The 21,619-nt window shown below is 38.6% G+C and overlaps 1 protein-coding gene across 1 annotated transcript; it reads right to left on the bottom strand.

Annotated features, from left to right (window-relative positions):
• On the bottom strand, positions 1-20,224 carry rhd (Rh blood group, D antigen). Its single transcript, XM_017695372.2, has 10 exons — positions 19,992-20,224; positions 16,116-16,305; positions 12,960-13,110; positions 10,974-11,127; positions 6,742-6,896; positions 6,365-6,496; positions 4,551-4,678; positions 3,594-3,673; positions 1,995-2,068; positions 1-1,146 (listed from the first exon to the last, which is right to left on the bottom strand). Exons 1-10 carry the CDS (start codon positions 20,140-20,142, stop codon positions 1,120-1,122), a joined length of 1,242 nt encoding a protein of 413 aa, XP_017550861.1. The 5' UTR covers positions 20,143-20,224; the 3' UTR covers positions 1-1,119.
• Between the last annotated feature and the right edge of the window lie 1,395 nt (positions 20,225-21,619).

The following is a 21,619-nucleotide window of genomic DNA, read 5'->3' as shown; positions in this document are numbered from 1 at the left end:
TTGGTAGTATTCCTTTAATGAATCAGAAATTGACCAAATTTGACTACAGCACAGAATAAATACACGCTAGCGCTCAAATGTTTGGAACCAATTCAAAAGTTTGGGATCTTTTGTTTTCAAACAATAAACAAATGCTGTGGGTAAATGTATGAAATGATTCTACAGTGTTATACTAATCTACAGCTTAATGGATTTCAGCTCATTAGAAGGAAGCTGGAAAATAGAGGGGAGTGTTAGATGGGTTCAGAATATTAAACGGAACTGTAGATGATTCCATAGTGACTGAGAAAGTTGTATAACTTTGAGAATGAAGTTATACTAAAGTTACATTCTGAGTGCCTCACATCTAATACACGGTGATCAAACCTCAAGGCAGATAACCTATCGAGAAATTACAATAAATTAGTAAATACAGTGTTATTATTTATCCTTTGGTAACTCTTTGCTATTCCCCAAAACATTTTGAAATGCCTTCTGCTGTCTATCCACACTGTGTGAAGTATTATTTAATAAATTAGTGAATAAAATTACATTAATATGAGAAATGATTCCAAACTTTGAGATGCCAACGTAGCAGAAACATCTCTCTCCACTTCATATGCAAGGCAAAGTAAGCTGCCCTTGGAAAGAAGCATAATCCTGCTCACAAACTGCCACAATCCAGTAAGAACAAGAGCCTTACTATGAACACTGGCAGCACTTAAGTAATTCAATCATGCTTCATTTTAGAAAGCGTTTTGTTTGTTGTGCAAGTGAATTGCTGGTTGAATGTTTACTCAGACAAACCTACACACACACACACACACACAATTGTATGCAAAAGTTTGAACACCCCTGTCAAATGTCACGTGGTGTTGATTTTCTAAGAAAATCCTCTACAGAGAACAAACAAAAGCTTTCTGCAGATTTAAGTGCACAATTTCTTTTTGTTTGCTGACACTAAAACACAAAAGAAGTGCAGAAGTGTGCGGAGCACATGTTCACTTTCATCAGACAGTCTACAAAATGTGTCATTTGAGCAGGGGCGTCCAAACTTTTGCATAACGCTATACAGAAAACTCAAACACAGGCCATTATTGAATCCTCATTTTCCTCGAATCCTTTCCATTTCTTTTCCTCTCACTTGCGCACGGCTAAATGTGGAAACTGTAAAACACAAAAAGAAAAACAAGCACAGTTTAAATAGGAGCTCCCTGTTAGGGACCTTCAGGTGTACGAGGAAAATTAGTTATCTAAATAAACATTTTAATTGAATTAAATGTTATGATGAAAATGATTTATTAAACAAATGGAAGCTAACTGGAAGCCCCCCCCACCCCCCTTTGCTCACTAGCAGCTCAGTATAGAGTCATAGTATTTTGGAGAGAGACAACAGTGTCCTAGTTAATCTCATGACAGAATTGCAGCGAAAATGATTAATTAAAACTAGTTCAACAAACATGAAAACTCATTTCCAAATGACCACTAGGGGGCCTGCAGAAAGAGGTTAGCATGCCGTGCTAAATGATACAGTATCATCAAATAGACCTTAAATGTAATCAAATGTGGAAACTGTAAAATACAAATAGAAAAACGTATAATTTAAACACGACCTTAAGAGACCATAATTTGTAAATGTTCAGTAATTCATAAGGTTTTATTTACGCTAAATGTTTTGGTTGCATCTACACTGAGGCAGATGCTAAAGGGCCTTATGACCAGGGCTGTTTTTAGCTATAAGTGGTACCAGCAGTTGCTCTGACTCTGTACTCTAATTAAACAATGTAGTTGTAGAAAAACCCAGAAATTCTTTTTGTTTCAGTTCAAAATGAGTTCATTTTAAGTTGTAATTTCAATACATCCTTACAATAGAATATAACCGGGGAAAAGGTGGGCTGCCCAAGTTGGACGCTGCTTAGGAACCCCAGATGTTCAACCACAAAACGGCTCTGCTCGTAACCACGTAGAGTTCAGAAGATAAAATCTTAGAAGAAGAAAGAAGAAAAAAATCACACCTCCCAGAATGTCTGGTCATCGAAGCACTTTCTGTCCTGCTGTGGTCTCCAAAGGTTCCATTTGAGGAGAATTCCTGTAGATTAAGAAGAAAGGAGAATATTGGTAGTGGAAGGGGTGAGCGAACACTTGAACATTATCACCTGTGGGACATTTGGCACTGTCTGATTCTAATTTTTCATAAATCTTACTAAATTTGTGCAAATTGAGTAAGAATGTCTTGTCCTTCCTCCTGTAGAAGAGGGCTCAGTTTCTTGACCCTTAGGCTGCCAGCATATTAGACAAAAGCCAAACTAACCCTTAACAAAAATTTCAAACATTGCTTTTTAAACAGTACAAAGTACAACTAGATCAATAAACCATTTTTCATGGTAGCCATAAAATCCTATTCCCACCTGTTTTAAAGGTCCCTTTGTTCATCAGTGGTCTTACATGATTTGGATAGTCCACTATAGATCTCTACAGGTGTTCAACTTCATAACAAACTATCTATTGAAAACCAGTTTTTGGACCAGGGTTAGAGCTAGGACCAGGGTGAGGATTGGATTTAGGTTTTGGGCTGAGGTTGAGGTGAGGGTTAGGATTAGAGCAGGTTTAGAGTTAAAGAAAATTACAGTTTAGTAGCTATTTAGTTGAATGTAACTTGAAAGTAAATGAAGTATCTACAAAGTGTCTAAAGTGGACTGTCCAATAAAGTGTTACTGTGTTTTTTTCTTCAATAACACTGAATATGAATTAAATTGTACAATGAAAATGATTTCTTTGTGAAAAAATGGAAACTAACTGAAAATTCATCTGCAGTTGTGTTGCCAGTTTTATCTCAGCATGGCTGTCTTTATGAATAGGTGTGAATAGTTTCACAGCAGGGGGTTCTCACCCCCTCTTTTTCACCACACATTGCTCACTAGCAGCTCAATACAGACTCACAGTATTTCATAGAGAGACAACAGTGCCCTAGTTAACCTCATGACATGCAGCAAATAATATGATATATGATTATTATAATTAAAACTAGTTCAATTCAAAATTCAAAATCCGAGTTGATTTCCAAATCAGCAGAAAGAGGTTAAATGATACAATATCATTAAATGAAGCCGTTTTAGAAGCAATCAAATGTCCTTTTCCATTCAGATTTAAATAAACATCACTACAGCGTCTTCACGACAGTACATGTATATTCCCCTGTGGTAATAAGATGGGACCCATATTCGCCTTTAAATGAAGTTTACAGGTAAAATTGGAATCCATAATTGGGACCAGTGATAGTAAACGTACTGAAACATCTTTCGTTAACGTAATTATGATCAACTAGAAATTTCTCTACTAAACAAGGTGATTGAGTTTTCCTCAAATTAAAGCTTGAAATGTCAAACAGCACAATTTCCCTGAACATGCATGCAGTACAGAAAATGTACTAGAGCAGAAAAGCTCATTTCATCTTGATAAAAAATACAGTGGACCACAAATGAAACTTGCCAAGGACAGAATTAGCCAAGTAATGTTATAATGCTACAGTCAGATACACTGATACACAGATAGTGTCATGATGTATCAGCCTATTAGTATGATGATGTAAGAGAGCTCTGGTAGTATAAATATACCTGTGATGGTGCCCAAAGCCAGGCTCATGCTGACTGTCATGAGCAATATACAGATGTTATGCACTGCAAACCTGATAGCACTGAGAAAAAAAACACAATACAAATACAGCACTCAACACACAGCATGTTTATACATTAACACTGGCTGTTTATGCTATTTACAGTACAGTGCATATGTCCGGCATCATCCTTCATTTATTTAACTCAAAATAATCAACCATAAAGTTCATTTTTCAGGAGTTTCCAAAACTGGAGGTCAAAAGAATGATCGAAAGATACAAAGAAAGTGGGACTCCTAACAACCATGCAAGACCTGGTAGGCCACCAAAACTATCTCCATCAGAAAAACAGTGAGAAACAGAGAGATCGGGTAAACTGTGAGAAGACAACTCAGCGCTATGAGTCAAGAAGGAGGTGAAGCTGTCAAGAAGCCCTTACTTAGACAAAAAAACACAGACAAAAAAGTGAGTTAAATCTGATCATTTTGATGTAAAGGTGTGTCAAAGTCTGAAACTCAGTGTGGAACTTTAAGGGTTGTTGCTACAGAAACACATTTGCAAATCAAACAAAGAAGCTGCAGAACAATGGACTGTCCATCCCAGAGTCCAGGCCTCAACATCACTGAATGCGTTTGGATTTCTGGGATTGTGATAAGCAAAAAATGCGACCAACTTCTAAGATGAACTTCAGAGGTGTGGAAAAGCATCCAAGCAGATTTCTTTAAAAAACTGAACACATGTCCTCTAAAAATAATGTAAGCTGCAATAAAGGTCAACAGTGGACAAAAGTGATATTTACTTGCCTAAGTTTGCTTTTAATGTTCAGTTAAATATGTTTAAGTTGTACTTAATGGCTGTTTTGAGTGGAAAGTCAATAAATGAAAGGCGGTCTCAGACTTTTGCACAGTACTCTACACATACAGAACTGAGGTGATGGATCCAAACAATAAAAGCTTACTCTGTGGTGTCATTAGCTCTGGATAGCCATATGACAACATAGGCAAACCATCCCAGAATTCCTGGAATAGCGTGTACGTTCAGGACACCGCAGGTGTCGTGGCACTCAAAGGCAATCAGGACATGACCCTAAAAGACAGAAATGCTTATTGATGCTGGACAACACAAACAAATAGTATCATTTTCCCATTAAGGTATTTTTTAAGTTCTCTACCTTTTTCAAGTTTGTCCCAATATAACATACAATCATTGGCCACTTTATTAGAAACACCTACTTTGTGGACTTACTACATAGATGTACAGTTGTATACTAAGAAATATAAAACTTTTTTTATATTTTAGATTTATATACAAATATTAAACAATTTCTTCTTCTCTTAACTTCATATTAGAAGGTCACTGAACTAAAAATGTTGCTAGATTTTAAAGATTTTGATTTATCCTGAGTTTAATTTTTAATAAAACAAATCTTTACGCAAAAAATGCTGTTCCATGTTTTCAAGTCACCACTGAAACATAGTGTTTCACTTCTTGGAAACACAGTTTCAGTCTGTATGCAGAGCCTTATTTTAGCCACGTATTTGCATTTTAGAGCAGGAAGTGAGACTGAATCCCTGTCCCTCATGGCCACATGGTGAAGAGGTCTCTCAGTTCCCATTGTTTTGACGTAAAAGTGTCTCAAAGTCTGCAAACCAGTGCGGAACATTACGTTATTGTACTACAAAAACACATGTTCCTCAGTTAAGTCAACTTTTTTTTTTGTTTTAATGAAAATTTTATGAGTTAATGTGTGTACAGCTGTTCAAAGTTGTGTTTGCTAGTCAAGCACTGACTGCGCATATAAGTTATGCTAAAATGATGGCATTATGGATGTTTTGGTGGTGACAAAATGGAATGTTCTATCATTGATTTTAATAAATAAATAAATAAAGTTCAGGGTCACTCAGAGCAAAAGCATTTTAGTCTAACTCAGTTAAAAGTCAGAAATTCAGTAGAATTATCCATGTGGCCCATCTGTTGACATGATGCACCAATTTGTCCCGCAACCTCTATTCCATTCATCATTGGTGAGTTTCTGACCACAGGACCGCTACTCATACTTTCACATATTCACAAAGCATCTCAGAGTGGGATGGGGCACTGGGCCCAGCTGCCCATTTCAGTACCATTTTTAACAAGCCCTTGTTGGCCTCACTATTTCTCCTTTAGGGATTCACAAAAGCCACCTCAAAGGCTCGCTGAGGCTAACCAAGTGAGAGTTTGCTCAGGTTGAAAAATCTAGCCCTCACTGTCCCCTCCTCACCTGTACTGTGACTGGTGTGGTGCTAGTGGTGAGTCCAGGTTGGTGAGGGCATGTTAACCAATGTGTTGAAACAGCACCCAAATAGCATTTCATTGGTGGGTCTTTCTCAGCACAGCAGTGATACTGACATGACGTGGGGGTTGCTGGTACAGGTGTATCAGAGACAGCAGTGATGAGGCACACGTCAGTGTCAAGAGTGTCCCACCATTTAAAAATATGCAGCTAAGAGCAGCTCTGTGGGCAAAAACTGACCACTGAAGAAGGTCTAGAGCAGAGCTAACACAACACAGCACTGTTTTTGTGGAACTAACATCCCATGTAGGTACAGAACTTTAAGTACAGTGTGATATGGTATGATACCAAGGTAGGTGTTTCCAATTAAGTGACCGGCCAGTTTATATACCACATGGCAAAATGTACAGTATAGTTCCATATTAACGAAAGAGGCTAACAAATTTGCTTGACTTGAAAACTAAACAGACTGTGATAGATCATGTAACTTGTGTTGGCACCTTCAAATATCGAAATCCCAGCACTGAAAAGAGAGAAGCACAGAAGCCAATCGTCATGTCCATCCATGGAACTGTAGTCATGGCAGCCCCAATGGCAACAGCGCCAGCCAGGATGGAGCCCTGAACATGCACCTTGTGGGAGAAAAAAAATGATGCTCTGTTTAGTTGTTGAGCCGTAAGCGTCTGTCTATAAAATATGCTTACTGCTCTTTCCTGATGCTGAAAAATGAGTAACTTCCACTTAATGGTTGTTCTGGATGGAAGTTTCTCTAGAAGGGGATTTAACATCAAACCACCATTTTTTTACATTGTACTCATTTAATTATGAAGAAGTTCTTTTTTGTTAAATTAGTGGAATTCCTCTTATGTGTGCTCACCAAGTTGATTTTCCCTCTGGGGCTGGACAGCACAGAGACGGCCATCGCCGTGACAACACTGACTGCCAAGGACAGATATGTGCCATATGCTATGATTTTATTCATAACCAGTGCCAAGTTAAAACTAGGCCAGAACATCCACAGGAACAAAGTCCCTGAGAGAGTGAGAGAGACAGAGAGAGCAACTTTAATTAAGTGACATGACGCATACAGTGCATCCGGAAAGTATTCACAGCGCTTCACTTTTTCCACATTTTGTTTTGTTACAGCCTTATTCCAAATTGAATTAAATTAATCTTTTTCCTCTAAATTCTACACAAAATACCCCATTGTGACCATGTGAAAAACGTTTTCTCGAGAGTTTTGAAAATTTATTAAAATTAAAAAACAAAGAAATCATATTTACATAAGTATTCACAGCCTTTGCTTAATACTTTGTAGAACCACCTTTGGCAGCAACTACAGCCTCAAGTCTTTTTGAATATGATGCCACAAGCTTGGCACACCTATCTTTAGGCAGTTTTGCCCATTCTTCTTTGCAGTACCTCTGAAGCTCCATCAGGTTGGATGGGAGACGTCTGTGCACAGCCATTTTCAGATCTCTCCAGAGATGTTCAATCGGATTCAAGTCTGGGCTCTGGCTGGGCCACTCCAGGACATTCACAGAGTGGTCCTGAAGCCACTGCTTTGAGATCTTGGCTGTGTGCTTCGGATCGTTGTCCTGCTGAAAAATGAACCGTCGCCCCAGTCTGAGGTCAAGAGCGCTCTGGAGCAGGTTTTTATCCAGGATGTCTCTGTACATTGCGGCATTCATCTTTCCCTCTATCCTGACTAGTCTGCCAGTTCCTGCTGCTGAGAAACATCCCCATAGCATGATGCTGCCACCACCATGCTTGACTGTAGGGATGGTATTGGCCTCGTGATGAGCAGTGCCTGGTTTCCTCCAAACATGACGCCTGGCATTCACACCAAAGAGTTCAATCTTTGTCTCATCAGACCAGAGAATTTTGTTTCTCATGGTCTGAGAGTCCTTCAGGTGCCTTTTTGCAAATTCCAGACGGGCTGCCTTGTGCCTTTTACTAAGGAGTGGCTTTCGCCTGGCCACTCTGCCATACAGGCCTGATTGGTGGATTGCTGCAGAGATGGTTGTCCTTCTGCAAGGTTCTCCTCTCTCCACGGAGGAACGCTGGAGCTCTGACAGAGTGATCATTGGGTTCTTGGTCACCTCCCTGACCAAGGCCCTTCTCCCCCGATCGCTCAATTTAGACGGCCGGCCAGCTCTAGGAAGAGTCCTGGTGGTTCCGAACTTCTTCCATTTACGAATGATGGAGGCCACTGTGCTCATTGGGACCTTCAACGCAGCAGTAATTTTTCTGTATCCTTCCCCAGATTTGTGCCTCGAGACAATTTTGTCTCGGAGGTCTACAGACAATTCCTTTGACTTCATGCTTGGTGTTTGCGCTCTGACATGCAGTCAACTGTGGGACCTTATCTAGACAGGTGTGTGCCTTTCCAAATCATGTCCAATCAACCACAGGTGGACTCCATTTAAGCTGTAGAAACATCTCAAGGATGATCAGTGGAAACAGGATGCACCTGAGCTCAATTTTGAGCTTCATGGCAAAGGCTGTGAATACTTATGTAAATATGATTTCTTTGTTTTTTAATTTTAATACATTTTCAAAACTCTCGAGAAAACTTTTTTCACATGGTCACAATGGGGTATTTTGTGTAGAATTTTGAGGAAAAAGATTAATATAATTAAATTTGGAATAAGGCTGTAACAAAACAAAATGTGGAAAAAGTGAAGCGCTGTGAATACTTTCCGGATGCACTGTAATTAATATTGCTATAAAAGAAAAAAAAAATGAGACGACAAAGGAGCCCTCTGCCTCCACTTTCTACTCAAACAATGAACTGCTCCAGTAGATTTCACATCAAACTGATGAGATCAAGTGGCCCTTTCGTCAGATTCAGACTGAGTTTGTATTTTTGATCTTCCTTTCAATAAAACAGTTCTTTTGTCATCCTGAGTCAGGGGAGAGGAAAGAAACAGCACTGATGTAATCATTTAAAGTCAGGCATCAGGTCTGATTTTTTTAGACCAGATCATATGTCTTTAAGTATTAGTGTCACAGGCTAATAAAGAAGGTCCAGCTATATGTTTAGGTCCCAAATGCATGATGAGATATGATGACATCAATAGATCATTTATTTTGGAAGACATATCCTTCACTAAGTTCATCATTGGATACATTCACTCAGGGAAGGGCTGCAAAGCACAACCAATGTTGCAAAACCTTTCCCAAAACCTAACCTCCACCCTGGCCCTAATCCTAACCCTAACCTTAATCTCAGCCCCAAAAATAATCCTAACCGTCATATGCTTTTAACATGTTACTGAGAGTCTGTTGAGTGTTTGCTTCATCTGAAAGAACCACTAAAAATAAAGTGTCACCCAAAAGCTTTAAAGGAATCCATTCTTTTTGGTTTTTTGGTCGTGAGTGCAATCTAGTATCTAACCAACCTGGGAGATATTACTGAGTGGCCTCACTAGGAGTTCTCCACCCACTATTAGAATTTAGACAATCCTCACTTTGATCAGGCTGTCTGAGCAAATTTTTGTTCACTAGTTTTTATCAGTCAAATTCTATATTCTATGTAATAGAGATCTTTTAGAGAAAAGTTTAGAGAAAAGCCCGGCCCCACACGTCATGCAGAAATAACAGTCTATCACTGGCTGTTCTGTGAGTCAGCTAAGTGGCCCCTTACTGTCAAAGTAGGCGGTTCTTAGTCACATGAATGAATGTGCAATGAAACCCACCAGACTCCTTGATGCTAGGTAGACATCTGTCTTGTGAATAGTCCATTTCTGACCACAGGACTGAATTTTTTATATATATTTCTAGTAGTATATAAGCCCTGTAGATCGGTTTTCTTTGTATAGACTATATTTCCAAAAGTATTTGCTCGTCTGCCTTCACACACCTATGAACTGGAGTGACATCCCATTCTCTAATATGATGTCAGCCCACCCTTTGCAGCTATAACAGCTTCAACTGTTCTGGGAAGGCTTGAAGTGTGTTTATGGGAATTTTTGACCGTTCTTCCAGAAGCGCATTTGTGATGTCATACACTGATGTTGGATGAGAAGGCCTGGCTTCACAGTCTCCGCTCTAATTCATCCCAAATGTGTTCTATCGGGTTGAGGTCAGGACTCTGTGCAGGCCAGTCAAGTTCTTTCACACCAAACTCACAACTGGACTTGTTACACAGGTGGCATCGTATCACGGCACCACACTGGAATTCACTGAGCTCCTGAGACCGACCCATTCTTTCACTAATGTCTGTAGAAGCAGTCTGCAGGCCGAGGCGCTTGGTTTATACACCTGTGGCCATGGAAGTGAATGAAACACCTGAATACTTTTGGAAATATAGTGTATATTCTTCTTTTCATATTGTGTCGCCCTAATTATTATAAATGTCCTGTGCGCATGCTACTGGCTGCTAAATTTCCTTTGGGATCACTAAGGTAAGTAAGTAAATAAGTAAATAAGTCAGTAAGTATGTATGTATGTATGTATGTATGTATGTATGTATGTATGTATCTATCTATCTATCTATCTATCTATCTATCTATCTATCTATCATCCATCCATCCATCCATCCATCCATCCATTGATTGAAGGCTAGAACATGGATAACACAAATTATGCATGGTACCTAATATGCCACGTACACCTGCAGAAAACAGGTAGTAATCTGTCACTGGGGCAGTACCGGTCTTATCACTGGGGTGGTACTCTCAATGGTACCTCTCAGTACCTTTAGTCAGGGAGCATAATTGTACCATAATAATATGGTAAAATTTCAAATAATACATTGAAATTCTGTTTTCTAAGTTGTACTGACTCAACGCACTCTGTCTCGTTTCCTTTTTTTTTACTTTATTGTTCTGTTTTAAATCATTAGGTTATGAAAAGATACAAATACGTATGTTTCACCTGGAAAAACGTATTAAAGATACACATTTGGACCTTAAAACCACTGCTGTACCTTTGATGGTACATTAACATTGCTTGTACCTTGATAAATGAAAAATGTACCAGTACAGAACCTTTATTTCTGACAGTGTGGAGCTACAAGATGGGGCTTAGTGAAGTGACCTGTGAGTGAATTTCTTAATATATTAATTCAACAGCATGTTTGTTATCATTGTATCGTTTGCTTACCTAACATGGCAAATAAGCCAGATTTACTGCTGAACTTCTCTTTCTCATGCTTCAGCTCATTCTCTGGACGGTAAAGCACCCACGATGTCATCACACCAAAGAGAGCTCCAAAGACGTGAAGGGACATGGCACGAGACATGGTGCTGGGCAGTGTCTGTTCCAGAAAAAGGAAGGCCATTGTACAGTTTGAGTGTAAGCCACATTTCTGCAGCACAGTTTGTTATATGAGGAGGGAAGGTGCAGACCTGTGCCCTCTGCTGGTTGCATTCAAAACATTAATTCATTTTGAAATTTTTGAAATTAGGCTTGAACATTTGTGAAGTAGTTGCACAAGAGCTACGAACACAACAAAAGACCAGAACATTTCCCTGAGCAGTATAGCCATATGTGTCACTGCTATAGAGCAGGGGTGCCCAACCCTGCTCCTGGAGACCAACCACACTGCAGAGTTTAGCTCCAACCCTAATCCAACCCACCTGATCCAGGTAATGAAGCCCTTCAGAGGCATCTGACCATTACAGCCAGGTGGGTTGGATCTGAAGTCCCCAGGGTGGTAAATCTCAAGCACAAGGACTGGTCACCCATACTACAGGGTCAGATTGTTAATGCAGACCACGCCTTTGTAAGCGAGATAATGAGAGGAGGTGAACTCTGAGGAATTTTGGGCTAGAGTCTGCGGGTCGCGAGAAGGCCGATCCCCCTATATTAAAGATCAAGTGCAGGCATGGACAAGGTAGAGGAGAAAGGGGAAGAGATGGGGTGCAAAATTCATCAGGAGTAGGAGGAGTGAAGGACTGGTATTTATAGGACACTGGAATTGAGAAGGAGGAGTTTAGGTGTGTCCTTTCCTCAAACTTCAGTTAAGGCATAACTCCATATAAAACTGACTATGGGGGTGGCATGTTAAGCTGTACAACCTGTTATGTGCAGCACCAACCAAATCTTGAGCACAAACAGCAGTGGGGCAATCTGGTCAGCCCCTTCCTTATACACAAGCTGGGATACAGTCGTATGTAAGTAAGTCAGTCTGAACATCTGGTCAAATTATGTTTTGTTGTTTTTTTTTTTTTACATGAAATTCTGTAAACACAAAGTCTACAGTGAACAAACTTTAATACTGAAGATTTTAGTGCACAATTTCTAATTATTTTCTGAGTTTAACATAGAAATGAAATAGAAAATATAATGTGCCATAAGTTTACATAAATTATAAACAGTGTCACAAGTGTGCATGAGTGTGTTCTCTGCAGATGATGTGTTCATTGTTTCCTACATATTTATAAACTGTTTTTAAACATAATTTGACCAGGGTGGCCAAACTTTTTGCACATAATTGTTTATGCAGAATTACTGCCCCTCCTGTGTAATAATGGGAAAAAAAGGTTGTGTTGTTGTTTGTCAGCTTGATCTTACCCTGAAACACTCAATCTCAAAAAAAAAAAAAATTAAGATTTTTCTCATTAACATACAGCACTGTGCAGAAGTCACTGTGCAGACCATCACTGAATGTGTTTGGGATTGCTTGGGAAGTGCATCCAACTTATGAGACTGAACTTTAGAGGTGCAGATTTCTTTGAAAACTTAAAGCAAGGCTACTCAAAAGACTGGAAACTGTAATAAAGGTAAAGAGGGAACACATTAAATACTATTTTTAAAAAAATGATATTTAGTTGTTGACACATCTGTGTAATTTTTCTGTTAAATATTCTTTATACACGTTTTTCCCTGATGGAGAAAAATGAATAACTTGTACTTAATGACAGGAAATTAAATAAACAAAGGGTGATCTCCGGAGAGTGACTGTGAAAAGTGTCTTTATGGAGATGGAAGGCATTTGTATGTTCTTGGCCTTTATTCAGCCAAATAAAATCCACCATCTAAAACAGATTATGGGGCCTTTGAGAAAACAAGCTGTAAAAATCATAAAATGCAGCAAGATCTGTTCATACAGTGCTTTTCATGTGAAGCAACAAAGCATTTGCTCACCTTAAAGAAACTGTGGATGAGCCACTGGTTTATCACGAAACCGGTAACCTCCACGAGAGACATCAGCAGGAGCTGGACAGGATTGGTCTTTCCGTGGACAGCACCCATGGCCACGAGGGCTGAGCACGCACAGAACTCAGCATCAACCAGGCTGACAGAGCAAGAAAGACAATCATTTTTGGTTTGATGCTAGCATGGGTATTTTACTAAGCACGGTTTTTTAAAGGGCTCATACAGTGGAAACCTGAATTTTAACAGCTTGATACAGCATACACTGTCTGCTAAAGTTTCAATATGTACCATTCATACCTTACAGGGGTGCACAACCTAGTCCTGGAGGGACAATGTCCAGCGCAGTTTGGAGGTTTCCCTACTGAAACACACCCACTAAAGCTTTCAATTGATGGATAAGTGAAATCAGGTGTGTGTGAGTAGGTAAGACACCAAACTGTGCTGGACACCCCGTCCTCCAGGACCGGAGTTGTGCACTCCTTCCCTAGTATATATATGGCCTGTTTTAGATTCATTGTCTCTGTGATGTCACAAAAAACAACTCATTTGCATATATCTTCCTAGTCAGTCTTTCGCAGTTTAGCTCCACATATAGGCAAGCACCCTACACTATACCAATAAGAGTCCTTGGGCAAGACTCCTAACACCACCTTGGCCTACCTGTGTAAAATTATCAAATTGTAAGTCGCTCTGGATAAGAGTGTCATAAATGTAAATATTCACACTGAAGCTATAACGAGTGTTTCAGTCTGGACTGCTTTTTAAATGGGGCACAATACAGGAGAGCAAATCAGAGGAGAGCTCATTTACATATATCAGTCTTAAAGGGGCAGTAACAAAAACAGCCTGTTTAATTCTAAGGGTCCAACAAATGGTCATGTGTACTTAAATTGTGGACACTTTCCTATGCATTACACACACACACACACACACACACACACACACATTTTCTAAACTGTTTATCATTCTGGGTCATGGGTGCTGGAGCCTATCCCAACAGTTATTGGGCAAAAGGCAGGATACACCCTGGACAGATCGCCAGTCCATCGCAGGGCAGACCTATGCATTATAGCCATTATAAAATGTTAGCATGCTAGCACATAATTGATGTGGAGTGGTTGTGGTCAGGGTGCTGTTGTACAGGGATTGTCCAGTCTTTGGGTATAAAGTACAGTAAAATATTCATTAGTACCTAATAATGGGTTTAAAAAATGATCTGCAGCAATATTGTTCTAACTGGTTCTTTATTAGTTTAGCCCCTGCTGATTGTCCTGGAGAGTGGCCACTGCTGTGAGAGTTGATATGCTTTACAGAATGTTGGCAAAATCTCATTCAACAACAATGAGAAATTGCAAAACACAACCCAATAACCTCCATTTTGAGTGTGTTATCAATTTCAAGTATTTTATGCATTTTTTTAAGCCCATGATGATGTAATACAGTGGGTTTGGTTTTTATGTCGCACATTTTTTTGGCGATAATCATCTGGTTACTAGTTTTTATACGGACTAATTTGTTGTGGTGTTTTTCTTTTTATTTGCTGTTTTTTCCTCAATGTAGTTTTGTTATAACTGAAGTTTGGTGGGAGGAACATGCCTGAAACCCCTCCTTCTACCAATCTAATGCCCTATAAATTCACATCCTTCAATTCCTGTGACAAAGTGTTCGCAATCCCCACCGCCACCCCATCCCCTCACTGTTTCTCATGTTTCTCAGGCTTTCATCAGTCCTACCACAGTTATAAGGAGTGGGGGGGGTGGGGGGGGGGGGGGGGGGGTCCGGCCTTGTAGCTACAGGCAGATGCCACCCAGAACCCAAGTCCAGATTGTCAGAGTTGTCCACCTCCCTCAATCAATCTTCCCTCATACTACCACCACATGCTGAAAGTATGGGCCAAACAAAAATTTGCTGTTGTCACTTTGGTTTAATATGTTTTGCACTTACAGACGTACATATTAAAGCTTGCCCAATGTTTCTGCGACAGTCGTCATGATGGATAGTACATTTAAAAGATACTTCCATCAAAGTGAAACATTTAATCAAGGCGAGGAATAACTGTTGTAAACGTGTCTATTTGTGTCCTATAGTGAGATTTTCCAGTTTCAAGACTAGGAGAACCCCTGTCTGATGATGTATCTTGAAATTGGTAGTAACCTCTGAAAAACTACAGCTGCTTTGGGGTGCACTTTCAGAGATGGACTGTTTACCTATTTGTTTTTTTTTTTGTTGTTGATGTTGCAGAAATAAGGAAGATAGACTGAAGCTAATGTTACTGCTAAGAAGCTGAATGTCTTACTGTACCTGTATATCTGTAGTAACTGTCATCACGTCATCATTACGATAGAGAGAATGGATCACTCAGATGAGGAGGACCACAAGCTAAAAGCTAATGGTAGCAGGGCAGTTAGCTATCTAGATTTGGCTTATTTTTTCTGATGAAAAGCATAAAAAAACTTTACTCTGGTGTCCATTTTGCACTGAATAAAGAAAGAATCTCTGTTTTCCCTGCTAGAAAATCAGCAAAACCAGCAAATCTGTGGTCAGAACGAAACCTCATATCTCCATTTTGGTTGTGTTTCTCGTAATTTAAAAATGCTTGTTGGCCTTTACATTGTGTGTAAATTTCATGATACATGGATCAAAAGAAATGACCCAAAGTTATCTGGAAAAAAAAGTTCTTGTTACATTAACTTACAATAAAAGTAAAGCATGTTTTCCTTTTTCTTGTAAAGCTACCATTTTGAAGATATGAGGTTTTGGATGCTGGTAGGCTGGTCAACCAGCATGACCATGCTTGGGTGACCAGTTATACCACAAGAACAGCACTAGACCAGCTCAGACGAGCTCAGACCAGTATGAAATGCTTGCTGCTCTGCGCTGGGTTTTTTTTCTTCACAGAGCTCTTTTTGATTTTGTTTACGACCAAGGTGTGAGTTAGACTTATGCTACTTTGGTAGCATATATTAGCCTACAGCTCTAAGCCACAGAATACTGCAAAACACAACAAATGCCTCCTCACAATTTACATGGCACACTTAGAAGATGCTCTGGACTATTCATTTTGGGTCTAATTTTGTATAAAACTGATCTGAACCTAGTGTCTCATAAGTAAGCATCCCGGTACGAGCAGAATCTTTTCAGTACCTTTTCATCTTGATTCGAATCGTCCAGCTGGAGCGGGAAGTCAGTAGGAAGCCGTTTAGTAAAGTGGCCCACTGCACAGCCATGGCAGCTATGAGCATGCTGAAGCCCACACTGCTGAAGCCGTAGCGGACCAGAAACGTGGCCAAGAAGCCGAAACCCAGGAACACAATAACATGGACATCCTGAAAGACTGAAGAAATCCAGAAGAAAAGGTAGATTAAATGGATTGAATGTGCACTACATTCAAACATCTGTAGACACTTTGGGCTCTTCTGACATTGACAATACTGGGTTTGTAACTCCTTTGCTGCATTAACAGCCTCTACTGTTCTGTGATAGCATTACACTAGATATTGTGACATGGTTGTGAGGATTTGATTGTATTTATCCACAAGAGCATTAGCGAAGTCAGATACCGATTTTAGATAATTAGATCTGGATCATTCTGGATCACAAATCCTTCTTTAAAATTGTGCTGTGCTGTGTTTTGTTGTCTTGATCGAGAGGTCAACAAGCATGTATCTAGTAATCCAAGTCAAATCAGTCTCCCTTATGTTTTCTTGGTTTATGGGTGACTATAGAGCAGTGGTGGTAGTACAAGTCTAAACATTCTCAGTAAGTACAAATCGAAACATACTCAGTAAACACAAATTGCAACATACTCAGTAAGTACAAGTCTAAACATACTCAGTAAGTACAAGTCTAAACATACTCAGTAAACACAAATCAAAACATACTCAGTAAGTACAAATCGAAACATATTCAGTAAACACAAATCGAAACATACTCAGTAAGTACAAATCGAAACATATTCAGTAAACACAAATCGAAACATACTCAGTAAACACAAATCGAAACATACTCAGTAAGTACAAATCAAAACATACTCAGTAAGTACAAGTCTAAACATACTCAGTAAACACAAATTGAAACATACTCAGTAAACACAAATTGCAACATACTCAGTAAGTACAAGTCTAAACATACTCAGTAAGTACAAATCGAAACATACTCAGTAAGTACAAATCGAAACATACTCAGTAAACACAAATCGAAACATACTCAGTAAGTACAAATCAAAACATACTCAGTAAGTACAAGTCTAAACATACTCAGTAAACACAAATCGAAACATACTCAGTAAGTACAAGTCTAAACATACTCAGTAAGTACAAGTCTAAACATACTCAGTAAACACAAATTGAAACATACTCAGTAAGTACAAATCAAAACATACTCAGTAAGTACAAGTCTAAACATACTCAGTAAGTACAAGTCTAAACATACTCAGTAAGTACAAGTCTAAACATACTCAGTAAGTACAAGTCTAAACATACTCAGTAAACACAAATTGAAACATACTCAGTAAACACAAATCGAAACATACTCAGTAAGAACAAATCTAAACATACTCAGTAAGAACAAGTCTAAACATACTCAGTAAGTACAAATCGAAACATACTCAGTAAGTACAAGTCTAAACATACTCAGTAAGTACAAATCGAAACATACTCAGTAAGTACAAGTCTAAACATACTCAGTAAACACAAATCGAAACATACTCAGTCAACACAAATTGAAACATACTCAGTAAGTACAAATCGAAACATACTCAGTAAGTACAAATCTAATCACAAAGGCGCATGGAAGACAAGCGTCGGGAATGTTCTTCGTACAGCAGAGTCTCTTGCTGTCTTCAAACGCAGACTGAAGACACATCTCTTTACACAGCACTTAAATGAGCATTGAATTAAGTATTGATTCCAATATATTGTGCTGCACTTATATATTTTATTGTATTGCAGTTTATTGTATACTGTATTACTATTGTATTACTGTATTACATTATATTGAATTGCATTGTATTGAATTGCATTGTATTGCACAGAGTTCTGTGCTCAACTCTGTTCCTTTTCTCTCTGTATCTACAGTGACTTTTGTATCTAGCAGTATCTGAGCTCAGGGCTGTCTTTCTCTCTAACCTATTGGTAACTAGCAAAGATACTTTCTCTAGTAGACAAAGCACTTCTTATAAGTCGCTCTGGATAAGAGCGTCTGCTAAATGCTATAAATGTAAATGTAAACATACTCACTAAGTAGGAAACCGTACTTAAGTACACTTAACCAAGTGAACAGAACTAGTAGTAACATACCTCTTCTGTTACAGAGGATGGAAATTGACAACCCTATTAGCGTTGTTCTGAACGGAATTCAACCTTTCAGCTCACACTTATACTTAAGTAAACTGCTAAAACTTACTGCAGGGGGGTATTTTATTAGCGGTGCTAATAAAGCAGTGCTGGATTTTTATTAGCAGTGCTTCTTAGTAATGCTTGGTAAATTAAACCCAAAATTACTATAGTTCCATTGTAATATTGCACAGACTTTTGGCTTAAAGCAGAGATTCCTATAGTCTGGCAAAAAAAATCTGACTGACATGATTTTCCTGTTAGCTCAAGGCCGAGGCTGAGGCTAATGTAGCTGCTGGACAGTAATATTCACTGTTTAGCAACCTCATCACATACTGTGGTGAGTAAAATGTCAATTATAAGCTTGGATTGTGGTTTCTGTCAATGTGCAAACAAAACATTAAAACCACCTTCTTGTTCTCACACTTCTCTTCATACTTTGTTGGTCCCCTTTCAACCTGTTCTTCAATGGTCAGGAGCCCCACAGGGCCACCACAGAGTGGTGGTGGGTCATTCTCAGCACTGCAGAGGCAGTGAGTGTGTTTCTATGCACTTAATAATCCGATAACTGCAGAAAATGAAATTTTGTCAGTAATGCAATCAACGCGTTTACATGCTCTTGAGATTAGATAATTGAAAACTCATACACTGATATACACTGAGAAATCTGATTACTGAGCTAAAATCCAGCTCTATTTATCGGATTTCTTAATCTCTAGACCGGAGTATGGTGTTAACATGACCATTTGAATAATCAGATAACTGCAGAAATTTTGATCGGATTATTGAGTGCATGTACATGCACTCATTGAAATGGTGGTGGCACACTAGTGTGGTGCTGGTCTGAAGCGGATCAAACACAGCAGTCTACCAAGCAAAGACATCCAACCAACAGTGTCCTGTGACCTCTCAATAAAGGCTAGTGCAGGAGTATTTAATTGAAATTCAATAAGGTCCAGTTAGAGAAAATTTCCTCAAGCAAAGGTCCAGGACATCATGTCTAACTTGCATCGTGATTCAGTGCCATATACTGTTTACTGAAGTAGCCCAGTAGTTATATCAACATCTTATACAGTCAACAACTAAACATCAAATCAAATAAAGTACAATTCAGTCATATTTCAACAATATTTATATAGGTTTATGTAGGTTTATCTGACTGGGAAAGTTTGTCCTCCTTTGTGAAATACACACCAGGTTCATACCTTCTTCTAATAAACCCAGTACAGCGAGTGGAAAGTGATTCACATTAAATGATTCTTTATTACAGCTTTCATGTTCACAAAAGCATGGGAGCGTTGGCGGGTTAAGGGGGGGATTCTTATCACATCAAACCAGTGGTGCACGCCCCACCCCAACGGCAAGGCAAGCTGCCACATTTTAAGGCAAGGTGCCTTCTGCATTTAACCGTAAATTACAAATCTTCCGTTTTAAACTGCTTCCTTATGATTATACATCGTCATTTACCAAAGCGGTGGCATATTTTACATGTTTCAGAGTTTGACTGGAAAAAAAAAACCTTGAAAACACACTAGATTCATAACAGAACCTACAATAGCATAAGCCTTAGCCTTAGTTTAAGCTTGTGTAAGACATTGCAGGTTCGTCTTATTTTCTCTGTATGTTCTGAAAGAAAGGCTCTGTCCCAGTGTCACACAACTAGGCTTTGTAAGGAATGATCACTTACCTGCATATGAATTAAGAAACTCTTCTTCATCCGTCTTTGAAAGATCTTCGATTTCCACAAAAAAGGCAAAAAGTACAATAAAGATGATTTGCAGTATTATGGCCAAGGGAGGCAGCCGAGACCAAAGACTGGGAGCGTACCGAGGAGCCATGAGTGACTGTTTACTTCTCTGTCCACTCCTGCATGTCTACACTTAGGACTTCTCTCTGGGCTATCCTGACCAGGGTGGGGAACGCCAGCAAGTTCCCCTGAAAGCGGTCCCACACCAACCACCAACACCCAGCTTGTCCAAATAAACTTGCTTGCTGTAATCATTGACTTGACAATTTGCTCAGTTTCCCATATATAAATAAATTAATTAATTTTTAAAATATATATAAATATTTATACTATAATATACAGTATATAATTCATATGCAGTATGTGGACATACAATCTATTTTATATATATATATATATATATATATATATATATATATATACATACATACAATAAAGTAACAAGATTTTCTTCAAGTTAATCTTCTGTCACTGAGCAGCTGCTCATCACATTTTATTTTCTTTCTTATCTAATGTACTTTCATGTTTGATGCGTGTGTGTGTGTGTGTGTGTGTGTGTGTGTTTGATGCCTGCTTTAAATGGCCCTTTCTGCAGGCCCCCTAGTGGCCATTCCACTGAAGGAATGGAAATCAATATGGATATTTGTGATTATTAGAATCAAATCATTTTTCCCCTCATAACTCTGTTGTCAGATAAACCAGGACACTGTTCCCTTTCTAAATGTGAAATGTTTTGACTCTGTGTTGAGCTGCTTGTGAGCAATGTGCGGTGAAAGGAGAGGCGTGAGACCCCCCTGCTGTGAAAACGGTTCACATCTGTCTTCAAAGACTGCAGCTTTCTTGATATCAAACAAAAATGTACAACTGCCAACATGATATCGGCTTGGACAAAAATCCAGTTTGCTTCTGGTTTTGTAAATCATACACATTTCCATCAAAATGGATTCGATCAATGTTAATGAAGAAAAAATGCATAGGGGCTCAAATGACCTCAAAACAGGCTGACATTGTAATGTATGGCTACTTTGAAAAAGGAGTTAAGGATTAATTTAACTGGATTGAAAAGTGAGCTGTGATGTTTCGATATAACAAATGACAATATATTGACTCTCTATGTCTGTTTATAACTGCATACACGAGATTATGGATTACAAAATTACAATTATGGATATCTTAACATTTTTGAATATGTCAGTATCCTGTATGTATGTATTTTAGATTGTTGAGTTTTTCTATTCCAGTTATTATTTTCCAATAAATTTTTAATATGTGTTTGTATGTTTGTTTATTACATTTTAGGAACAAATCACTAAAGAACAACAAAATAAAATGTACTGCTGCATGTACTGAGGTGCGCATTTAAATAATATTAATTATAATAATTTATGATATTATAATATTATATATATACTAATATATTACTGTTATTTGACGTGAGACAGTCTTATTTCTACCATTAAAATATGTCATCATGGGCACATAGTACACACATAGGTTGTAATTTATCAACCTCTGTCATATACAGAGTTATACTGTATACAGCCATATATATATATATATATATATAT

Source organism: Pygocentrus nattereri, chromosome 5, assembly GCF_015220715.1.
Source record: "Pygocentrus nattereri isolate fPygNat1 chromosome 5, fPygNat1.pri, whole genome shotgun sequence".
NCBI classification, from domain to species: domain Eukaryota; kingdom Metazoa; phylum Chordata; class Actinopteri; order Characiformes; family Serrasalmidae; genus Pygocentrus; species Pygocentrus nattereri.
This window is presented reverse-complemented; position numbering and strand designations above follow the sequence as displayed.